Here is a 23,780-nt window from a genome sequence, read left to right on the forward strand (position 1 = left end):
GCTGTTCTGGAACCGGATACTCAGAGTTTCCCATCTCAGAGTAAATCAACTCAGAGTTCAGGGTCAGACTCAGAGTTTGTTGAACCTCCTACCTGGAATACTCCTCTGGTAACAGCAACCATTGTTTCATTGAGGTCAAAGTATGTAAACAAATTTAGCAGCTTACAAATTAGGACTGCAGTCTGGAAACATGGACATTATAAATGTAAGCAATGTAAGAAGAGCAGTCAGAGAGGCAGAAAGGGACTATGGAAAGAAAGTGGGACTACAACTCCAGGAGAATAATCCCAGAATAATTTTTCAGCTCCTCTCTCTCCTGTGTGTATCTCACTTACTTGAATCATAATGAATATTTTTGATTGGCTGAGTAGTATCACATGAGATGATTTTATGCATACATTTCGTGTGTGAGCATTGGTCACTAAACCTGTGCTATATGTTTTGTGCCGGTTAGAATTGAAATTATGTAGTAATTATTTATTTGTTTATATTCAGTTATTTATTAGTTATAATTCTGGGTATGGATAGAATGGCAGGTTAACAAGGGGGACAGATTTTGGTCATTTTGCTTATAAGGGGGCTGACCTCCCCGCCCGTATATCACCTACTGCAGCAGATGTACATAAGAAATTTATGATGCAATTAAGAAAATACTGGGAAATTCCAGGAATACCATTTTCTTTTCTAAGATCTAGGAAGTGTTTCTTGTTGTCATGTGTGTCTTCACCTTTTTCTCTGTAGCAGTGGAGAATGAGGAGCAGATTTACAGCTCCCCCTGTCTGCCCAACGAGCTCCTGCTTAGTCTCTTCCACAGCAGCCTGGAGCATGAGCTTAGTGACCGAGAGATCCCGTTAGCTGACAGCGACCATGCTGCCTTCATGCAGCATATCTTAGAGCGAGAACGAGACGGTTTTGTTGCTCCTTTCTCCTTACCTGTTATTAAAGGTCAGTACATGTCTCTGCATCTTACCATCAGCTATTGTACTAGCTATTGTATGTGACTTTGTGAGAGTGTGATGACATGTACTGCTTTGCATACAGTTTTATACAGGAAGGGCTTCCTGATGACCTACTGTCTTCTAATGTATCACAATTTATGCCTCTTATGTTGTGCTTTATGTCAGAGGAGTTTGTGAAGCCTCCAGACAGACAGGACACCCTAACGTCATTCCACACCACTGGCAGCAGCAAAGAGGTGATGGGATCTACCAGCACTTTACAGGTAATCTCATCTATCAGCAAACCTTAATGCACATTCAAGTATTAAGCCATAATAGGAAGTAATTTACTTAAGTAATTATAGACATTATACTGTATATAGCACAATATCACAATTTGATTTTGTATTGGCCATAATAGTAAGTAATTTACTTAAGTTTTTATAGACATTATACAGTATATAGCACAATATCACAATTTGATTTTGTATAAGTAATACATTCATTCTTATACATGTTATATGTTCTAAAACATATGATGTTTATCCAACTGGCACTAATAGGGCATATTTATATCATCAACATTGGCATTTATGGCAAAACTAAACACATTTGCATCTAAGTGTAACTCCTTCAGGGTAGTCTGAGAGGGAACACATGGTCCCTATATCATGTTAAAAATTTAAACCATCTGTTCTACCGACCTGTTTACAGTATTTCCTTTCTAAAGATACGGCTTTACTATTAAGATCTGAGACCAAAGTAGGTCTACAGTATGGGAAGAAGGTTAAAGGAATACTTCACCCACAGAATGACTGTTTATAAATCAATGAGTGGTCAGGGTTTCACGCACATTAATTTATTTGTGGTGGCCCGCCACGATTAAAACATCTATCACCTGCCACCACAAAAAGATTTTGTATTGTTATTTCAACATATACAGTACAGGCCAAAAGTTTGGACACACCTTCTCATTCAATGCGTTTTCTTTATTTTCATGACTATTTACATTGTAGATTCTCACTGAAGGCATCAAAACTATGAATGAACACATGTGGAGTTATGTACTTAACAAAAAAAGGTGAAATAACTGAAAACATGTTTTATATTCTAGTTTCTTCAAAATAGCCACCCTTTGCTCTGATTACTGCTTTGCACACTCTTGGCATTCTCTCCATGAGCTTCAAGAGGTAGTCACCTGAAATGGTTTCCACTTCACAGGTGTGCCTTATCAGGGTTAATTAGTGGAATTTCTTGCTTTATCAATGGGGTTGGGACCATCAGTTGTGTTGTGCAGAAGTCAGGTTAATACACAGCCGACAGCCCTATTGGACAACTGTTAAAATTCATATTATGGCAAGAACCAATCAGCTAACTAAAGAAAAACCAGTGGCCATCATTACTTTAAGAAATGAAGGTCAGTCAGTCCGGAAAATTGCAAAAACTTTAAATGTGTCCCCAAGTGGAGTCGCAAAAACCATCAAGCGCTACAACGAAACTGGCACACATGAGGACCGACCCAGGAAAGGAAGACCAAGAGTCACCTCTGCTTCTGAGGATAAGTTCATCCGAGTCACCAGCCTCAGAAATGGCAAGTTAACAGCAGCTCAGATCAGAGACCAGATGAATGCCACACAGAGTTCTAGCAGCAGACCCATCTCTAGAACAACTGTTAAGAGGAGACTGCGCCAATCAGGCCTTCATGGTCAAATAGCTGCTAGGAAACCACTGCTAAGGAGAGGCAACAAGCAGAAGAGATTTGTTTGGGCCAAGAAACACAAGGAATGGACATTAGACCAGTGGAAATCTGTGCTTTGGTCTGATGAGTCCAAATTTGAGATCTTTGGTTCCAACCGCCGTGTCTTTGTGAGACGCAGAAAAGGTGAACGGATGGATTCCACATGCCTGGTTCCCACTGTGAAGCATGGAGGAGGAGGTGTGATGGTGTGGGGGTGTTTTGCTGGTGACACTGTTGGGGATTTATTCAAAATTGAAGGCACACTGAACCAGCATGGCTACCACAGCATCCTGCAGCGACATGCCATCCCATCCGGTTTGCGTTTAGTTGGACCATCATTTATTTTTCAACAGGACAATGACCCCAAACACACCTCCAGGCTGTGTAAGGGCTATTTGACCAAGAAGGAGAGTGATGGAGTGCTGCGGCAGATGACCTGGCCTCCACAGTCACCGGACCTGAACCCAATCCAGATGGTTTGGGGTGAGCTGGACCGCAGAGTGAAGGCAAAGGGGCCAACAAGTGCTAAACACCTCTGGGAACTCCTTCAAGACTGTTGGAAAACCATTTCAGGTGACTACCTCTTGAAGCTCATGGAGAGAATGCCAAGAGTGTGCAAAGCAGTAATCAGAGCAAAGGGTGGCTATTTTGAAGAAACTAGAATATAAAACATGTTTTCAGTTATTTCACCTTTTTTTGTTAAGTACATAACTCCACATGTGTTCATTCATAGTTTTGATGCCTTCAGTGAGAATCTACAATGTAAATAGTCATGAAAATAAAGAAAATGCATTGAATGAGAAGGTGTGTCCAAACTTTTGGCCTGTACTGTAGGTCATTCGGTTATTTATAGCACCACACTGTTTGAGTGCAGAGTGCACTCATGGTAGAGATGGAGCAGCAGAATGTCATGGACACTGAAAGTGAAACTTAACCGTTGATTCAGCTGGGCCTTAAAGTTTACATTCACTTGCAGCAGCTGCTCCTCTCATCCATCGATCCGATCTGATCAGATCAGCCCTGAATATTTCTTGACAGGAGCTATTTGTAAATGTAAAACTAATGTAAAAAACTCTTACTGAGTTCTTGCAGTGCAGTGATACAGTAAACATATGTTTCCTCTCTGTCTTTGACAGAGTTTCAGTAATGCAGACCTTGTGGGTGAAGAGCCTTTGCTGGGGGAGAGGAGCTGCTCTGTGCCACAGTGGAGGTGCTACGCCAAATACATCAACTCCCAGCAGATTCTCCTCACCTTTCTCCCTGCCTCCTTCACTGGTACATCTTGGATTTTTACTATTATGTGGTTTCATATGTATTATGAACAATGTGTTCAAAAAAGAGTTAAATGTGGATATTATGTGTATGTTGCAGATGTTCTGATGTTGATGGTGTCAGGGCTGGAGACAGAGCCTCAGAGTAATGTTAATACACAGGAGGATGACACTTTGACTCCTAGCAACAAATCTCAGGCTGACTCCCTATCTGGCTCCATCAGCGGGCTGGAGAGGTCTGAGTCGGGCCTCAGTATGGCCAGTAAACTGCAAAGGAGCTTCAGCAACGGACTCTTCACTGCCAGATCCCCTGTGCTCTCACCACAGTCTGAGGGCCAGACTGGAGCCGCTGATTCCCTGGTCCTTGACCAGCACAGCTGGGACAGCAGAGTGTCAGAGACAGAGTCTGGGGCCCCAGGCTCAGGTCGGTTTAACACACTTATCCAGAGTTGTAATCAAAAGCAAATTGGTATCTTCTAGTTAAAGACAGGTTTAGGGCTAAAGCAACACCACAAACTTGTTAACTGACACACATTGAAATCTATGTTGGCACCACATGTATTTTACACACAAAAGGTAAGCTGAGCCAGAGAAAATAAATTAAGAAAAATATCCACCTTTCTATCTTTCCAGATCTGGTAGAAAAAGAAGGGGTCCAATTTTCTGAGCCGCAGAAGGCAGATTTACACATCAGCTTCATCAGGCAGGTCTCCCAGCAGAACACCAGCGACAGCAGCCAATTAAAGTGTCCAGTCTATGTCTACAACTGCTCTCTGGAGCACCTGAAGGAGCAACTGGTACATCCCAACTCCAGCCGCCAACCTAGGGACATTTTCTTCAGGTACTGAAAGACAAAGGCAGGGTTCACATCTTAAAAGAAATATAACAGGTCCCTATTTGAAAAAAGGTTTTAAGGAATTACACATTTGATCAGTCTAATCATATGAGAGGAAATACACTTTCCAGACATCACATTCCAGCTGGCCTGTCCTGCAGCAGAACCACCATCTGTGATCAGCGCCACTGGAACACGAAGTTCAGATAGATACTGACCATCAGCTAATTGCTAAAATAGAAGTAAGATAGTGAACAGCACTGATCTTTGCAGTAAGAATTTGCCATTATTGTAAATATACCGTGTTATCAATATAAATAGTATTTTGTAGTCGTGGCAATCATTGTTATCCGTAATAACAGTATTGTACTCGGCAAAGTAATTTCTTTTTTTTTTTTTTTTTTTGGTGACAAATCTTTTTGTTTTCATCATGGAGGAAACATCACAACTGAAAAAATACAGTATTGACAATACATGCCATATCTACATCTGTACTTGAAGGTATCCACAAAAACATTAAGCATATAATGTATTTACGTAAATTAGATGAATAGCAATACAAAATAAATTTGAGCGATACTCAAAATGTTTATATACTGTACCTTCACTTATCCTCCTATAATCCAAATAAAAGTTTAAACCCTACTCTTTACCCCCACACACAATGAAGAAAAACTCATCCTTATGTTTTACATTGATTTAAATCTGTGTTTTAAAACCAGCCCTCAATGGAATGAAGATTCTGGTCTTAAACTGAGTAACTTGTTCATCCAGATTCAATGTATAATCCAAGTGTACCCCCAATTTAAAAAAAAAAACAAAAAAAAAAAACATATGCAACATGCAACATTATACACATGTGCATACACATACACATATAAAGGATGACATATTCATATTATTTTAGGCGTACACCATATACGACCATAAACAGACATCAGTAATCTCTACACATGCTAGTTATTGTGATTTCAATTTTTCCATTATTAGAAGAAGAGCTTCTGTTACTTCAGCTTTAATGCCCCTTATTCTACCTATTGCCACTTCTATGGAAAGATTAGAATAAAAAGATGACTGCCAGTAACATATATTTAAATCTTGTGGATGTTTCCATCTCATTACTACTATTTCTTTTGCTGCATTTAATCCACAAAAAAAGAGTCTTTCTTTGATGGCTTGATAGAGCAAGCGAAGAATCATCGTTCAATAAAATAATATGAAGGGTATAATTAATTCCAATATATTTGATAAAGTTCTTGTTACTTGCATCCAGAGGGTGTTAACCTCTGGGCATTCCCATAGCATATGTATCCATTGGGTGAATAGGTACTGGCTGGGTCCATGGTACCCCATATGTACGCATGGCTGTGCGCAATTGTAAATAAAAAAAGAAGGAAGACCCAGGTAAATTAAAAATGTCTTTCAGATCTTGAAATGACCGTAGGCCATTATTATTATAGATATCTGAGAGAGTATGAATACCAGTGTTTTGCCACTTTGGGAACTATATGGGTTTTCCACCTATTTGTAAAATAGTGTTATTAAATATTGGGATATCTACATGCCACTTTGTTTCCCAGTGGCCTATCTTTACACAATGCTGCCAAGTATGAATCGAATGTCCTATTATTGGTCCAAATTTAGTACTACATTGCTTATATGATAGACCTGAAAAAAGAACATCTTTAAAAGTATATGGTGATATGTTTGTGATATGTGATGATATGTGTTTCTAATTGGACCCAGGGGTCTTTAACTCATCTTCGAACCACTTTTCCAATGAACGAAGCATAAAAGATAAATAATACAATTCAAAATTTGGGACATTTAAGCCACCTGATCTATTATCACGCTGAAGTATTGTAGTTTTAATCCTTGGTTTTTGTCCTTTCCATATAAACTTTGATACATGGTTCTGTAATTTATTCCAATAACCTGCTAATGGGGGCATTTGTAACATACTACAGTAAAAGGTAATCCGAGGAAGTAAATTCATTTTTACGATAGAGATTATAGCTGTTAATGATATTGTTAGTTTTGACCACTTACTTAAATTCTCTATAATAGAATTTGAAAGTTTTTTGTAATTTTTCATCACTGTTTTCTCCAAGAAAGAGTAAATGTCAAGTCCCAAGTATCTAAAATTAGACACTACTAGAATTTGTGTTAATACTCTTCAGCACCGCATTTAAGGGCAGCAAAGAAGACTTTCCCAGATTGATCTTATAACCAGAAATAGAACCAAATTCCTTCAGTATATTTAAAACAATTGAAAGAGAAGTTGGTACCTGGTCCAGATATATTATCAAATCATCTGCATACAAAGATGTCTTATGAATTGTGTCTTTTACTGTTATTCCCTCCAGCTCTTGCGAATTTCGTATTTCTTGGGCTAGCGGCTTAAGGGATAAAACAAATAGGAGTGCTGACACAGGGCACCCCTGACGGGTACCCTGAGCAATGGCAAACTGTGGAGAACACTGATTGCCCGTTAAGACCACGGCCATTGGGTTAGCATATAAAATTTTAAGCGTATTTATGAACATTTTCCCAAATCCCATATGCTGCAGTGTGTACCACAAATATGACCACTGAAGCAGGTCAAAGGCTTTTTCTGCGTTGACGGATAAAACTGCACATGGTGATGATATCGTCTGACTAAAATGTATAATGTGGAGGAGACGCCTTATATGCAAAACAGAGATAATTGCGGTATTCACATTTCTATTAAATTCACCTTTATGTATAGATGTTTGTATCATATGTAATAATAAAGGACCCAATTCATGCAGCATATAATTCATCTAACGTTATAGGAGAATCTAATAATCTTGCGTCCTCACTGGAAAGAGTGGGTAAATTAATCCCTTCAACAAAAATGTCAAAATTATTTTTTGTACACTGTTCTTTTGAAGAATATTGTTTTCATATAAAAATGTTGAAATTCACGAATAATTAGTAATGGGTCATACAGTAGAACACCATCATTGGACATAATCGCTGAAATATCAGCCATTCGATCATTTTCACGTATTTTGCTAGCTAACAGAAAACTGGGGTGACTTCCATCCAAATATTCTATTTGCCTCGCTCCATGAACTAGAAACTCAGCTCTTCGTGTAAGTAATGCATTTAATTCTGCTTTTACTTTGGATAATTCAATTTCATTTTTCAGGATCAAAATTACTCTGCTGCTCTGCAGTCAGTCTAGCTTGAATATACTATATAGATCTGTGATTTTTTTAAGATTTGTCTTATTGAGACCACAGGCAAATGCTATAGTATTATTTCTAATGAGACCTTTGGTAGCATCCCATAAGAACCTTACATCATTCACAGAATTCTCACTGAGATCCAAGAATTCCCGTAAAGCTAATCGAAACTGCTTGCAGTACTTTCCATTCTATAATAATGTTAAATTAAATCTCCATCTAGGGGCCCGATTTGGAGTATTAGGAAATTCTACTGTGCATAAATTAGCATGATGATCAGAAATAGACATGGATACAATTTCTGTCTTCTGCACCAAATAAATAATCTTAGTTGACATCAAAATATAATCAATTCTGGAGTATGTTCGATGTCTAGCTAAGAAAAAACTAAATTGCTTCCTGTCTGGATGATACACTCTCCAAACATCTACCATGGCATAATTTGTTGCCATATTAGATAATGCTAAAGTTGAGAGAGCCAGTACTAGTTATTTTAGAGCGATCCATCAAAGGATCAAACACAGAATTCATATCTCCTCCAAAAATTAATTGATAATCAGTCATATCACCCAAGATGCTAGATGATTTAGCAAATAAAGCAGGTTCATACATATTTGGTGTGTATACTGACAGAAAAGCTATTTTCTCACAAAAAATTGTTTTTATAAAAGCTATTCTACCTTCTTCATCTTGCCCTTTAGCAATTACATGTAGTTTGAGATTATTGCGAAGCAATATTATAATTCCCTTTGTTTTTTTATTGGCAGAAGATGAAGCAACTACTTTATACGCATTATTTCCTATTTTGTGAATATGTTGTATATTCAGGGTTTCTCGAAGTAATGCAATGTGCGCACCTTGTCTGCCAATAACATCAAGACACCCTATACTCTTAGTCTGGTTATTAATCCCCTGGACATTCCAAGATAATACTTTTAAGTTAATCCTTGACTGTGTATTAAAATGATTTGGTGAACCTGTTTCCATATTAACTTTGCTGCACAACTTATGTGACATTACTTGTATGCGAAATGAGGGGGACTGTAACAACCCAAAAACTGTACACATAAAGTAAAATAAAAATAAAATAAAGTAAATTCTACCCTCAGGCCACTTCCCCATGTCATTCCCCAGCTGTTTTTCCCAAAACCCACCAAAGGGAGTCAACCATTCATAATTATTCACATCATTTTTCCCTATTTCTGTGACTTCTCCCGTCTGCCTCCCCATACCTTCAGCTTCATCAGCGTTCCCCTTTATATTCCCATTGTGCCCCTAAATATGAAAAGGTACTAGACAGTATAAAACTAATTCAGTAACTTTATTCTGTCCCCTCTACTTCTAAGTAAATTAAATTAAGGGGGAAAATCACAAACAGATCACAAATGTACTATATGTACTATGTACTATACTGTATTGTCCATCCAAGTTAACAAAAAAACAGCAAAATATTTACTGTATTCCTTTTTTTTTTTTTGTTTTGTCTCTGGCGCAGTTCATGACCAAATTCCATACCTGTATTTCAGGCAAAACCACACAGTCTGCTAGTCATTCTTCAAAGCTGGCTGGATCACCTTCATGTAGAAGTCCATAGCTTCAGATGGGGTATTGAAGGCTTGCATTTCATTATTGAAAGTAATCAGCATCTTCCCTGGATTTACCACCCCGTGCTTCAGCTTGGTCTCGTTGATCAGCAGTCAGGTCTGGTGTTACAACCCAGTATGAGTCTAGGGGTAAGGGAAGCAACATAAAACCAGACAATGAAAGTAAAGTAAATAAGGCAAGCTGCCGTTTATTTGTACACAATATAAATTAACGATACAAGCTACGCTTTTGAAGACAGCGGCACACAAAAAGAAAACACGCTCACAGGCTCTGCAACACAACCCGGAAATCGGACCTCAAGAAAGGAGCCTCAGCGGTGAATTACATTTAAGGTATAACAAACTCAGGGAAGGGCTGCGGGTGACGGCAAACCATAAAACAATTAAAACAAAACTCTGACCTGTCACCAACAAAATAAACACCCCAGCTAACTAACGGTGGTGGAAGGCCACCCAGAATAACAAAACCAAAACATATCTGCCTGTCTGCTCTATCACTTACCTGTCAAACAAAACACACTCAACCGACACCCATAAATCTAGTGATCTATACAGCAAACAATCTACGTGTGTGTGAAAAAGGATGTGTGGCTAGGCTAAGGAGCTAAATCCTAAAGCCCACAGATTCCCCAGATACAACAACTAACAGATTACAGCAATTGAAAACACAAACGGAGCGAGGCGGACTGCTCAGATTAAATCACAGCCGCCGATTGCCGTTGACGCCGTGCAGCTTTTAAAGGTTCGGACGAGAGGCCGGTGAAGCCGTGATTGGCCGGAACCGATGACGACAGCGAGGAGGCCGGCTGACCAGCAAGCAGGGGAACACTGAACAGCATCAGAGGAGGGCAGGCTGGAGGTGTGGTTCGCCAGGGATTTCCTCCAGAAAAGCAGACAATTAGACACACACATAAATGATTGACAAGTGCTGGCCGAATAGCTCCCACAATGACGTGCATAGCACATTAAACACAGAAAATAAATGTACTAAGGTCCGGAGACCGTAACACCCCCCCCACATAAATACAAACCTGCCGGATTTGTTACTGAACAGACTACACACGGGACAGGGTGTTGGCTACGACATTATCGGCCCCTTTCTTATGCTTAATCACAAGGTTCCACTCTTGAACCAACAGGGCCCAGTGCATGAGACGTTGGTTGTGATTGTACATGCGTGCAAGGAATACGAGGGGGTTATGGTTGGTGTAAACGACGATGGGGAGACTACAAGACCCAAGATACACCTCGAAATGCTGGAGTGACCATAGTAGGGCGAGCGTCTCCTTTTCTATGGTCGAATAACGAAGCTGGTGAGTGTTAAATTTTCGCAAGAAATAGCTGACAGGATGCTCGACACCTGCCGCATCCTCCTGCAGCAACACCGCACCGGCACTGACCGCTATGGAATCCCATTTCTGCCACTTGATGGAAAAAAATAAGATCTAATAAGTCAAAATAATGAGATACTAAGTCAAAATAATGACTTACTAAGTCAAAATAATGAGATACTAAGTCAAAATTATGACTTACTAAGTCAAAATAATGAGATACTAAGTCAAAATAATGAGATGCTAAGTCAAAAATAATGAGATACTAAGTCAAAATTATAACTTGCTAAGTCAAAATAATGAGATACTAAGTCAAAATTATAACTTGCTAAGTCAAAATAATGAGATACCAAGTCCAGTAATGGGGTGAATGAGTACAGTTTCAGCCTTCGACAATCCATACTCTTCATCTCTCAGTCACGATGGATAACATCATTGAGGGATACTAACTCAAAACAGTGAAGTAATAACTGTGTACATCGGATATGCCACACATGATGTGATGTATGGGGTATGTTTGGCTACTTAAGTAGTCTACAAATTACAAAATGTAGTAAAATAGTGTTGATTTTAAGTGTTTTGTTTGGCTAAGACATAAAGTTAATTATACAACATTTAGTTCCGACCGAGTAATTTGACTGGACGAGAAGCATTCCGTGACCGCTGACATAGAGTATAACATCACTGGGACATGTAACAGTAAAATCACTCTGCTCATAGGTGTTAAAAATATAAACACAACTGTTAATTAACCAACTGTCACACTCGCTACACTGACACAAACTGACACTAGCGTTACACCAAGAAGATGGATATTAAGTAGGTAGGGGCGTCGTTTCAGCAAAAGCTAAGGTATGGCGATATGACATGACGTCACAGAGCTACTGATGATGGAGTTTCAAAAATATGAACTTATATAAAACTTCACTTTGGTCTTTGACCTGTCAGAAGTACATACTATGCTATTGAAAACTGTTTCAAAGGACATGAAGCTGTTTCTCACATTCATAATACCTCATGTCTGCATGCAATGCACGACTTGGTGAGAGCAGTGAAAACATCGGACCTATTTCGGTGCATATTTCAGCACCACGGACAGCGAGCGGACATTTAATTATCATTATTTAACTTCACAGAAAATAAAGAAAATAAATTAATTACAAGCTCCTTTCTAGAAGATAACCAAGGGGTCCAGTGTATGAAACACAGTAAAACAAAGGCCAATTTGGTACAATACTGTATAGGCAAATTTATTGGAGTGTCTCCAGAGACCGAAAATACAAGCTTAACATCCCGACATGAAGAAAAAAACCCCACATACAATCAGACAGGCATCAAGACATCATTTAGACAGGCTGTTTACAGCAGCAGAGCAAAATGCTTTTACAACACATAGATACCATATTTTTCCAAATAGTAGCCCTGGCGTTTATTTCGCAAAATCGATTTTGACCCCAGGCGTTTAAAAGAACCAGGGGCTATTTGCTCAAGGCTTTTTTTTTTTTTTTTTTGGCACTGACCTGCACCAGGCCGTTATTTGGTTTCAGTTCCTGTCCAGTATGTTTTTAGTACAAAAATACTGTATAATGTAGGGGTAAGTTCATGTACAAAAATCTCTAAACATTTAGAGTGGGTCATTTTTTTCGTGTACATGGGTTTCACCGCTGGGTGGTGCTATTGCATTATACCAGTAAAGCCCCAGTCATCCCAATACCAACCGAACGGGCCATTTAACCAACAGTTACAGGCCGCCACACCGAAATATCGCCATCCCGACGGTCCGCCATCCCGAATTCTGGTCCCTGAGTCCTGACAGTGAGCTATGGCGAGCCTGTAGAAGCTGTATTCCCCATGCATGTCAGCGATTTTCACCGGGGACGCACGTGAATAATTCAGGCTGACATTACCTGTTTTTCAGCGAACTCTTCTGGTAATTTTGTTAAAAGGCATGGCATATAGGTCCACAGTAACTTCTTCTTCTTCTTCTTATTACTATTATTGGGTCTTCTAAGAGTGAGCTACAATGAGTACCGGGCCATCAAATCACAGCATCCGCGGTGGGAGGACACGGAATTGTGTGCGCTTTTACGCACGCGGGTCAAGGCGATCACGGATATTTGATGTGGGAAAGATGTAGCCAGATGTATTAGCTGTTTTAGATACGTGGCTGTCTGTCTGTCCGTCCGTGCGTGCATAGCATGAGTCATGTGCACCACTTCACCACCGACACCTGCATAAAAGCGCAAACAGTCCTAGCCCTTTTTAGATAGGAATTGTGCAAATTTGCAGAAAAGTCCAATCAGTCTTTTTTCAGCATTGGCAGTATAAAAACAAAATCGGGGAGGGCGGAAAATTGCCGCCTGCCTACTTTTGTTTATACAGAATGTGCCTTTTTCGGGGCAATGGGGGGCGTGAGCAAGTAACAAAACGTGTAGCTCAGCGTGTGACGTAAACAGTGACGTGGGAGGGAAGCTGCGTCTAGTCAGGTGGCGATTCTCTCCTAAATCAGCCTGTTCTTCACCGTCCCCGTCAGGGGTCATCCCTATGTTTCCCGACTTCTATGCTCCCCACTTAACCCTGCTAAAAAGGTTCTATGTTCCCCGCTTACACAAAAAGGGTTCTATGTTTCCTGCTTGGTTGAGCGGGGAACATAGAACCTTTTTTGCAGGGTTAATTGGGGAACATAGAACCCGGGAAACATAGATACGCTCCCTCCCCGTCATCTGATGGTTAATGGCCTCTTCGTTTGCGAGGGCAAGGAGGGCGCGCAATTCCTTGTCTCCCAGTTGCTCATCTTCACAGTGTCTGTCAGGTTTGTGTTTCCCTCTTGCTACTAGCTGCTCGCTAATTCCTGCTATCAGCTGTTTCCTGTTTATCCACCACCAGTGGCTCGCATGTGCCGCGTCATCAACAGCTCCTCCCACAAGTCATCAACAGCCCCTCCCGTTGGGGAAGACCACCTCGGTCTGTAAGGGTTCCGCCAATATGACTACCCTTCGAGGCTGAAAATTGGGCACCTCGGACAACTTGTCTTTCCGCCTCTGTGTGTATAAACACTCGCGGCTGGCCGGCAAATCGGCCCAACATTCGTGGAATACCTGGCAGTGTGAAGGGGCTTCTCTCTCTCTCTCTCTCTCTCTCTCTCTCTCTCTCTCTCTCTCTCTCTCACACCTGTAGTTTTGTGTCTCTTATGTGAGGTGGAACATGGAATGGAACGGAGTGTTGGAGCACTTCAATTCAGCTTAATTCAATTCAACAGGCTTTACTGGCTGAAATGTTGAGGGTAGGGCTACACGATATTGGAAAAAACTGACATTGCGGGGTTTTTTTGCAATATATATTGCGATATTAAAAAATACAAGAATTTTCACCAGATGACTTGAATAGCTCTATTTGGAAAGAATTAGATTCACTCACCATGACACCATTGTATTCATATAACACCCTTCTATTAATCCAGGCTGAGGTCAATGATCTAACATGTCACACTCTAAAATAAGGGGGTTCATCTGTGAATGAAGAAGATTGCTAGTATATAAAAGGGATCCAGGAGGCCATGTCTCTGTACTCGAGATTAAAACAGAGCATTAGGGATATCATCTTTTTATATCTGAAATAGTTCCATGTTTTGGACGTTGACCTTCTTTTGGGGACTTGCATGTCGCTCATTTTCAGTGTGTGACTGCAGCATGTGCATGAGAGGGGGAGGGGCTGCTAGTGCTTAGAGAGAGAGAGAGAGAGAGAGAGAGACGAGTGGAGCGGAGCAAGGAGCTTTCTTCAGAACTGCTTTTCTGAAGCAAAAAGTTTACATGTTCTATAAAAAAAGAGAAAACATTGCATGTCCTGCGATGTGACTATCGCACATGTGCACATCGTGATGGCGATGTTCAAAAGATATATCGTGCAGCCCTAGTTCAGGGGTCAACACACACCTGGAGGCTGACAATCAAAAACCAGGATACTGTTATGATCATGTATATAGGGATACAGTAACCAGATTTAAACATCAGATCCAAAACACGAGCTAAACAAGGATAAGACTGAAAGCTAAGATTCTCATGCAGATGAACACATTCATTGTTGTTATTGGACTGAAAGTGGTTTTAGATAATCTGGGTAAACTATTGCCATCCTAGGCTGGTCTGTGCTTCCTTCTCAGGCTTGTGTTGCTTCATGTACGCACAGGATGTACAGTGCTGCCACACACGGAACACAACTTATATTTAATCAAGTCCCTTTTCACACTTGTCAGTGTTAGAGCATTGTTCAGTCCAGAGACACTTATCTTGTGCTATGCTGTGTAATGTTCGTTTGTAGCACTGGTCAGGTAGTTGCCTTTTTTTTTCCTGCCATTGTCATGAGTTCACACAGTTTTCCATTAAAATGCTCATCATCATTGCCAGGAAATCAGGAAGCCAAAAAAATAGGTTTTCTATTCAAGAATATCACATCATATAAGAGGCAATCCCAGATATAAAGGAAGCATAATGTTTGTGCATTAAAATAAGACAAGGAAGGCTGCTGCTTGTGTTGGGCCTTTGGAGCTTGGTTGCACAAGCAAATGCAGATTGCCCATCTTTTGCAGGTTAATTGGTGACTTTAAATTGCCCGTAGGTGTGAATGGTTGTCTGTCTCTATATGTCAACCCTGTGATAGTCTAGCGTCCTGTCCAGAGGATAATGGTTATGTGGCGCAGCTCTGAAATATGCATAACTTTAAGCCTTAATAAAATGTAAACAGGTGAGTTATATAAAGATTCACCTCTACACAGTCAATCTGGAAATCCATCTGGAGGCACAGCCCGGAGTTTTTCGACTAACCGGAAGTGAAGGGGCCTCACGCCTTTCACTTCCGGCGGTGCCCCCAGGGAATCGCCGTGTTGTTTACAAATACAGAGTTTAGCTATATATCACATTTTTCACGTCACTATATCACCGTGTAGATTAATCTGATCTATGTTAAGTCTATAAACACAATGACTGAACAAACGTTACTATTTCTGTGTGCACGTAATTAATATGGTTATCGTCGATTAGCTGGGCTAACCGTTAGCTGTTAACGTTAGCCGTTAGCGTTGTCTACAACCATAGACTGTATAAAAATAAGGTAATAACTCAATAAACGGTCCGTGAATAAAATATTTTTTCCAGCGAATATGTTACAACATGATTGAGCTAGCAAAGCAGTTTTGTGTTGCTATGTGTGGTATTTATTCAGTTATGGGATACGATACCAGTTACGATGTCTAGAAAGCATCAGTGGCTGCAGCTGACAGGGACAGCTAACGTTAACACTAGCAGCAAAGCTAACATCAGGATCGTCATCTGTTAAAAGCCTCCCGTTGCCGGATACGACATGAAACTACTCCAGTTAGCTCAATCGTGTTGTAACTCAGACATCCGCTGGAAAAAATATTTTTTTTCACGTTGACGAGACGGCATTACTGGAGCGGTCGCTATGGACGTGGAGCTTGCTGTTTCTGTAGGTACACATTTCCTGGGGACACCTGCACGTCTCGGCTGCACCCCCTCCATTGTGATTGGCTAAAGCGCAGTATCGTTCAGACTCAAAGCCCCGCCCTCCCCCCTTCTCTAGTCGTCTTTCACACAGGGCTGCTGACAGATTCTACAATGTAGATTGCAGAATCTGTCTTGAGAAATTACTACACAGTTGTCATGAATGTTGAAATTAGTTAGAGACCAAAACCAGGCTGTAAACATGTTTATATCTGCTGTTAAGTTGGACATTTCCACATGGGAGTCTATGGGGATGGACTTGTTCTTGGAGCCATCCTCAAGTGGTCATTAGAGGAACTGCAGTTTTTGGCACTGAGGCACTGGCTTCATTTTTTAGCCTTGAAGGTTACTGCTTGATGTGTCTGTGCTTGCTGCAGCTTTGCAGGTGATTGTGTATGTTGCAGTTGTTTGTCTTGAGCTGTTTGCTTCCTATGACCTTACTGTTAAATACAGTGCCACCAGAAAGTATTCACACCCCTTCACTTTTTCCACATTTTGTTATGTTACAGAGTTATTCTAAAACTGATTTGAGTATAGTTTTCTTTTAAAAGATCTACATAAAATGTCCCATAATGACAAAGTAAAAACATATTTTCAGACATTTGTGTAAATTTATTGAAAATGTAAACATTTAAACATAATAGGTACATAAGTATTCACACCCTTGGTGTAATATTTTGTTTAAGCACCTTTGGCAGCAATCACAGCCTCAAGTCTTCTTGGGTATGTCTCTACGAGCTTGGCACGCCTGTTTTGGGGCATTTTCTCCAATTCTTCTCTGCAGATCCTCTCAAGCTCAGTCAGGTTGGATGGGCAGCATCACTAGACAGGCATTTTTAGGTCTTTCCAGAGATGTTCACTTGGATTCAAGTCTGGGCTCTGACTGGGCCACTCAAGGACATTCACAGGCTGCTCCTGAAGCTACTCCTTTGTTATCTTGGCTGTGTGCTTCGGGTCATTGTCGTGCTGGAAGGTGACTCGACGCCCTAGTCTGAGTTCCAGAGCTGTCATCTTACCCTCTATGCGGACTAGTCGCCCAGTTCCTGCAGCAGAAAAACATCCCCACAGCATGATGCTGCCACCACCACCATGCTTCACAGTAGGGATGGTGTTAGCCAGGTGATGAGCAGTGCCTCTTCTTCTCCAGATATGACGCTTGCAGTTCAGGCCAAAAAGTTGTATTTTGGTTTCATCAGACCAGAGAATTTTGTTTCTCCAGCTCTGAGAATCCTTAAGGTGCCTTTTGGTAAACTCCAAGCGGGCTGCCATGTCCCTTTTTGTGAGAAGTGGCTTCTGTCTGGCCACTCTACCATAAAGGCCTGATTGGTGGAGTGCAACAGCAATGCTTGACCTTCTGGATGGTTGTCTTATCTCTGCAAGGGAACACTGGAGCTCTGCCTTAGTGACCATTGGGTTCTTGTTCACCTCTCTGACCAAGGCCCTTCTTCCCCGGTTACTCAGCTTGGTCGGACGGCCAGATCTAGGAAGGGTCCTGGTGGTTCCAAACTTCTTGCATTTCCGAATAATCGAGACCACAGTGCTTTTTGTGACCTTCAATGCTGCTGAAATTCTTTTGTATCCTTCCCCAGATTTGTGCTTTGACACAATCCGGTCTCGGAGGTCTGCAGACAATTCCTTGAATTTCATTGCTTGGTTTCTGCTCTGATATGCACTGTCAACTGTGAAACCTTATATAGACAGGTGTGTGCCATTCCAAATCATGTTCAATCAACTGAATTTACCACAGGTGGATTCCATTCAAGTTGTAGAAGCATTTCAAGGATGATCAGTGGAAATCAGATGCACCTGAGCTTGAGCTTGAGTGTCAGAGCAAAGGGTGTGAATACTTATGTACCTATTATGTTTAAATGTTTACATTTTTCATAAATTTACAAAAATGTCTGAAAAGATGTTTTCACTGAATCATTATGGGCTATTTTGTGCAGATTTTTTAAAAGAAAACTATACTCAAATCAGTTTTAGAATAACTCTGTAACATAACAAAATGTGGAAAAAGTGAAGGGGTGTGAATACTTTCTGGTGGCACTGTAGATGAAAACATTGTGGTGGTTGAGGTCTTTTTTGTTTACCGTTTTATATTTTGTCCTCTTTTGTCCTGATTTTTTTTTTTCTTGAATACAACGCTTCAATGGCATTTGTAAAGGTTGAGCTGTCCCTCACAGGTTTGTGGGTTCTCTGGACTTTGCTTACTGCTGTGGAGATCTGGGCTGAAGCTTTCTAAATGCTTATATACAATTACATGGAATGGAATTATCTGTTTTTATGTTGTCTGACATTGTATCTTTCCACGTACTATATGTGAAATTTAGGTTGTATAAGCATAAATCTATTGGAAAACAATAAATTAGGTTGTAATCCATGTGGGTGCAGCAGATCCTTCATTAGTCTTGCTAACGGTGAACTTTGTTGAATTCCCGTCTCAGTGTGTATTCTGTTTTGTTGTCCTCTTGCAGGTCACTGTCTCAGGACCGCAGTAGTCCTTCCCCTTGGACTGACCTCCTGGCTCAGCCTCACAAACACAAGGAGCTCACCAACTACTGCAGCCTGCTGCAAGAACATTACCACCAGAGCTACGTCAAAGGTGACCTCCCCCCACCTGCATACACTTGAAAAAGTTACTTTTGCCCAAGATTTCTTCGTAACAATTTATCTAACTAAAATAAAAGCACATATTTTTACAGTTTACCTGCACCATTATTCTCTGCTGGTACAGTGCAAAATGCCCAGTCCAGTATTTACACCATGACTATTTTATTAAATCCTGTAAATAGGAAATAGGTTATCTGCAAGCAGCTCTCTGAGAAAAAAGCTATCTGTACACTTGTTTATCCACCTTATTTTCAAACACGGAAGTAAATAGTGATCAACTTCCGTTTTTTGTGCGTGACTTCCGGTCAGTCGCTTTACCTCATGCTTTCCCTTACCGGAGCTAACGGTGCAAGCTATTTTTTTTTAATTTTCAGTTGTTTATGTTAGTCAATCAGTTAGTTAGTTAGTTAGTTAGTTAGTTAGTCTGTGTATTTTGTATAGATAACTGTGCCCACGTTTCCGTTATAAGGGAAATTTATGCCTCTAAACGCGAATAAATCGCACATCAGTCATAAACTACGAACCAAAAAAGCACAATCTATCCCGAGTGAGACAAACTGCTTGATCCCCGTCTCCAGTATACCAGCAGAGAACCTGCAGAACCGAATCAGCGAAAAAACACACTGGGCTACACAGCCTCTCTACCTGAGCAGCTGAAGCTGCGGCTCACACCCTCGACACACAGACACACAGACGGTGCTTCTGCATGCCAGCCACACGTGTGCGCAACTGTGAGAAATAAATATGTGAGGTGTACGCTGCTTTTCTATCTTTTTTTTCCCTTTTCTTTCTTTCTGTCAGTGACATACACTCCTAACACAGGACGGGTTGTTTTTATTAACTGAGTTGATCATTAAGCCATAGTGATGCACGGATCGGCTCTGATAGCGCCTGAATCAGCATGTACGCATCAACCATCCAGCCGTTACAACATGATTGAGCTAGCAAAGCAGTTTTGTGTTGCTATGTGTGGTATTTATTCAGTTTTGGGAAATCACGATGTCTAGAAAGCATCAGTGGCTGCAGCTGACAGGGACAGCTAACGTTAACACTAGCAGCAAAGCTAACATCAGGATCGTCAGATGTTAAAAGCCTCCCGTTGCCGGATACGACATGAAACTACTCCAGTTAGCTCAGTCATGTTGTAACTAAGACATCCGCTGGAGAAAATATTTTTTTCACGGGCCACTTTGTGAGTTTAGTGAGTTATTACAGACACGGCTAACGGCTAACAGCTAACGGTTAGCCCAGCTAATCTACGATAACCATGTTATTAATTACACACAGAGAAAATACTAATGTTTGTTCAGTCATTGTGTTTATAGACTTTACAAACATCAGATTAGTCTAAACGGTGATATAGTGACGTGAAAAATGTGATATATATATATATATATATATATATATATAGCTAAACTCAGCAAGGTAAACAAGGCGATTCCCATTTACACAGTGGTAAGAGTGCTGGACAGGAAGTGTCGCACAAAAAAACGGAAGCTGGCTGCGTTCTGTTTTGCCTCCGTGTTACCGTGAAAAATAAGGTGGATAGCATTCGAAGGAAAGGGAATTGCAAGGACACAGAGAGTAAATTGTACAAATTGAAGTTCTTAACCCTATGGGTGCGAACAACGCAAAGTGTGTCCAAATTCACACCTGTTCTTCTCTATTGATTTTCTCCGTAACCGTTCGTCACAGCTTTCCGACAAGACCAATCACTTGTCGGTAGTCCAATGTTTTCACAACGACAAAAAATGATAAAGTTACACTAAAATTATGTATAACAGAGCTTTCATAGAGCTCTGCACACACATTACTCTTGGATGGATTACTGACGAATGCAGCATCGCACACAAATGCCACGCATATCATGAAAGCACAGGACCGGAGCTTTCCGATGATACCAAACACATCATTGTGCTGTCATCCCATCACGCTATAAATACAGATCAGTTGTCTACAAAATAAAAACCTGATGAATTTCTTTACAATCCATTATACAGATCTTGTTATCAGTCACTTCATATAGTGAGGAATAATATTATTACTATTTTTCTATGATCTTAGATGTAAATATTGCATGTTTCTTTCAGATAAAACACATTTTTGACTTGTGAATGAGTCAATGGAATTTCTTGCAATAATGAAAAAATAATGGCAATCATGTCCGCCTGGCACAAACCACATGTTTTGGACAACTGTGAAGTGACAGAATGTCCCACCATCATGGTTCTTATATTGCCAGATTCCAGAGAGTCTCCCCTCTTCATATATGGCAGAATATGTCAACTTCCAACTTGCAATGGTGAGATACATGTAAAAATGTAAGAATTTAGTAACACAGATTTTTTTTCCATTGATTTAAAAATTAATATAAAATACAGGCACATAGAAGGACATGGAATGATGGCAAATCTGGTTAGCCCAGATTTTCCTGAAAAAAAAACCAACAAGATATAGCATGTGTATGTAGCCTTTATAATGACTGTGATATGAGCTTAAAAGTAAAGGCAGTAAAAATACCCCAAAAAAGTCCAAGGGTCCAAAGGTTAAAATTTCCACTGCATCACAGAAAAACATTAGATAATATGCAGTCAACTTATTCAGTCCCAAATGGAGATTCATGATCAAACCTTTTGATCTCATTAATAAACACAGTGTAAGAGCAAATTTCAAGTTGTTAGGCTTAGGGAATTAGGGGTTGGCCGATGTAAAAATGATCAAAACTGTTTGATATTATGCATAATACCGGACCAGACCAGTATACCTCATTTGCCAGGTGTCACACTTGACTCAGCAGCCGCTCCAGAGTGGAACATAATGACACCATGTCTCAACAGCAAACGAGCGTCTGACTATAGCGTCACATAACATAACATCAGAGGTCTGTGTCCACTATGAATCCATTAAACATGCACTTCTGTTAGGCCTACTTCATGTAAACACACCATGTAAATATCAGCTGTGTGTTCGAGATCAGACTTGGAGACGTAACCACTTAAAACAGTGGTTCCCAACTGGTGGTTCGCAGTCCAAAAGTGGGTTGCAGGTCCATTCCAAATGGGCTGCAAGTGACTCGCAAAAGTGTCAAGTTTGTAAAAAAAACTCACACACTTTATTTTTAAGTGCAGTAAATTTCCAGCATAGCGCTTTTATTTTGAAGTGCCGTTTACTGCCGTAGAGGGAGTGACTAGCTGACAGCTACTTGACAGAGACAGCAAACGAGCTCAACGTCCTGGCCAAATGCAGGTATGACGCTGAACGTATTAAACTGTGTGGACCTTGAACTAATTACTAAGGAGAAATCTGGACTCCGTGGCTGGACCAGTTGGGAACCACTGACTTAAAAGATGAGTGAGTAGCCCTCCAGTCCCTGTACCGAAGGAGCACGAGTCTGGTTCGCGTGGCCGGCAGTAAGTCGGATCTGTTCCCGGTGAGGGTTGGACTCCGCCAGGGCTGCCCTTTGTCACCGGTTCTGTTCATAACTTTCATGGACAGAATTTCTAGGCGCAGCCGAGTGGTGGAGGGTGTCAGGTTCGGTGACGGGAGGATCTCGTCCCTGCTTTTTGCGGATGACGTGGTCCTCCTAGCTCCATCGAACAGTGACCTCCAGCTCTTGCTGGGACGGTTCCCAGCCGAGTGTGAAGCGGCTGGGATGAGAATCAGCACCTCCAAGTCTGAGGCCATGGTCCTCAGCCGGAAAAGGGTGGATTGCCCACTCCAGGTCGGGGGGGAGGTCCTGCCTCAGGTGGAGGAGTTTAAGTATCTCGGGATCTTGTTCACGAGTCGGGGTAGGATGGAGCGGGAGATTGACAGGCGGATTGGGGCGGCGTCAGCAGTGATGCGGACTCTTAACCAGTCCGTTGTGGTGAAGAGGGAGCTTAGCCAGAAAGCGAAGCTCTCGATTTACCGGTCGATCTATGTTCCAACCCTCACCTATGGTCACGAGCTCTGGGTAGTGACCAAAAGAATGAGATCGCGAGTACAAGCGGCCGAAATGAGTTTCCTCCGCAGGGTGGCTGGGCTCAGCCTTAGGGATAGGGTGAAGAGCTCAGACATCCGGGAGGGACTTGGAGTAGAGCCACTGCTCCTCCACATCAAGAGGAGCCAGTTGAGGTGGTTCGGGCATCTGGTAAGGATGCCTCCCAGACACCTCCCTTGGGAGGTGTTTCGGGCATGTCCAACCGGGAGGAGACCTCGGGGCCGCCCTGGGACACGCTGGAGGGATTACATCGCCCGGCTGGCCTGGGAACGCCTCGGGGTTCCCTCGGAAGAGCTGACAGAGGTGGCTGGGGAGAGGACTGTCTGGGCTTCTTTGCTGAGGCTGCTGCCCCCACGACCCGGACCCGGATAAGCGGAGGACGACGAGACGAGACGAGTAGCCCTACTCTGTAAGGTTACTTTTTAAAAGAGAAAACTGTTTAATATTGTGACAGCTACTGGAAATGACAAACAACATAGCCATCAGCAAATAATGTTTGCCTGGCTTGTTATTAGCATGGGGTTGTTTCGCTCACCAGAAACTTTGAGCTCCCCGTTGATCTCTCTTCAGCCAGCCTCCACCTGATGTTGGTTTTTGTAGTGGAATTAGAAGGTATGGTGTAGATAATTCCTCATCTTAACCTGATGAATCAGTCGTTCCTCATTCATTGCAGCACTTTTAAAGCCAGTGACCAATATAAATAGAAACACAGCATCCAACAAAATTTTGTCTCACCACAGCAACAC

At 41.3% G+C, this 23,780-nt stretch overlaps 1 protein-coding gene and 1 pseudogene across 7 annotated transcripts in view; one reads left to right on the forward strand and one right to left on the reverse strand.

Moving 5' to 3' along the window:
* szt2 (SZT2 subunit of KICSTOR complex) overlaps positions 1-23,780 on the forward strand; it is a 421,207-nt gene that overhangs the window by 60,629 nt on the left and 336,798 nt on the right. For 5 of the 7 annotated variants that reach the window (XM_033622785.2, XM_033622790.2, XM_033622786.2 and 2 more), the window contains exons 22-27: positions 742-945; positions 1,125-1,222; positions 3,813-3,951; positions 4,048-4,371; positions 4,581-4,788; positions 18,920-19,047. In XM_033622785.2, coding sequence (XP_033478676.2) covers positions 742-945; positions 1,125-1,222; positions 3,813-3,951; positions 4,048-4,371; positions 4,581-4,788; positions 18,920-19,047 — 1,101 coding nt within the window. The remainder of the gene's footprint in view (positions 1-741; positions 946-1,124; positions 1,223-3,812; positions 3,952-4,047; positions 4,372-4,580; positions 4,789-18,919; positions 19,048-23,780) is intronic. The other 2 variants (XM_033622787.2, XM_078169086.1) reach the window with 1 other exon arrangement.
* Positions 17,458-18,092, reverse strand: LOC144463721 (uncharacterized; annotated as a pseudogene).

Source organism: Epinephelus lanceolatus, chromosome 6, assembly GCF_041903045.1.
Source record: "Epinephelus lanceolatus isolate andai-2023 chromosome 6, ASM4190304v1, whole genome shotgun sequence".
Taxonomy (NCBI): Eukaryota; Metazoa; Chordata; class Actinopteri; order Perciformes; family Serranidae; genus Epinephelus; species Epinephelus lanceolatus.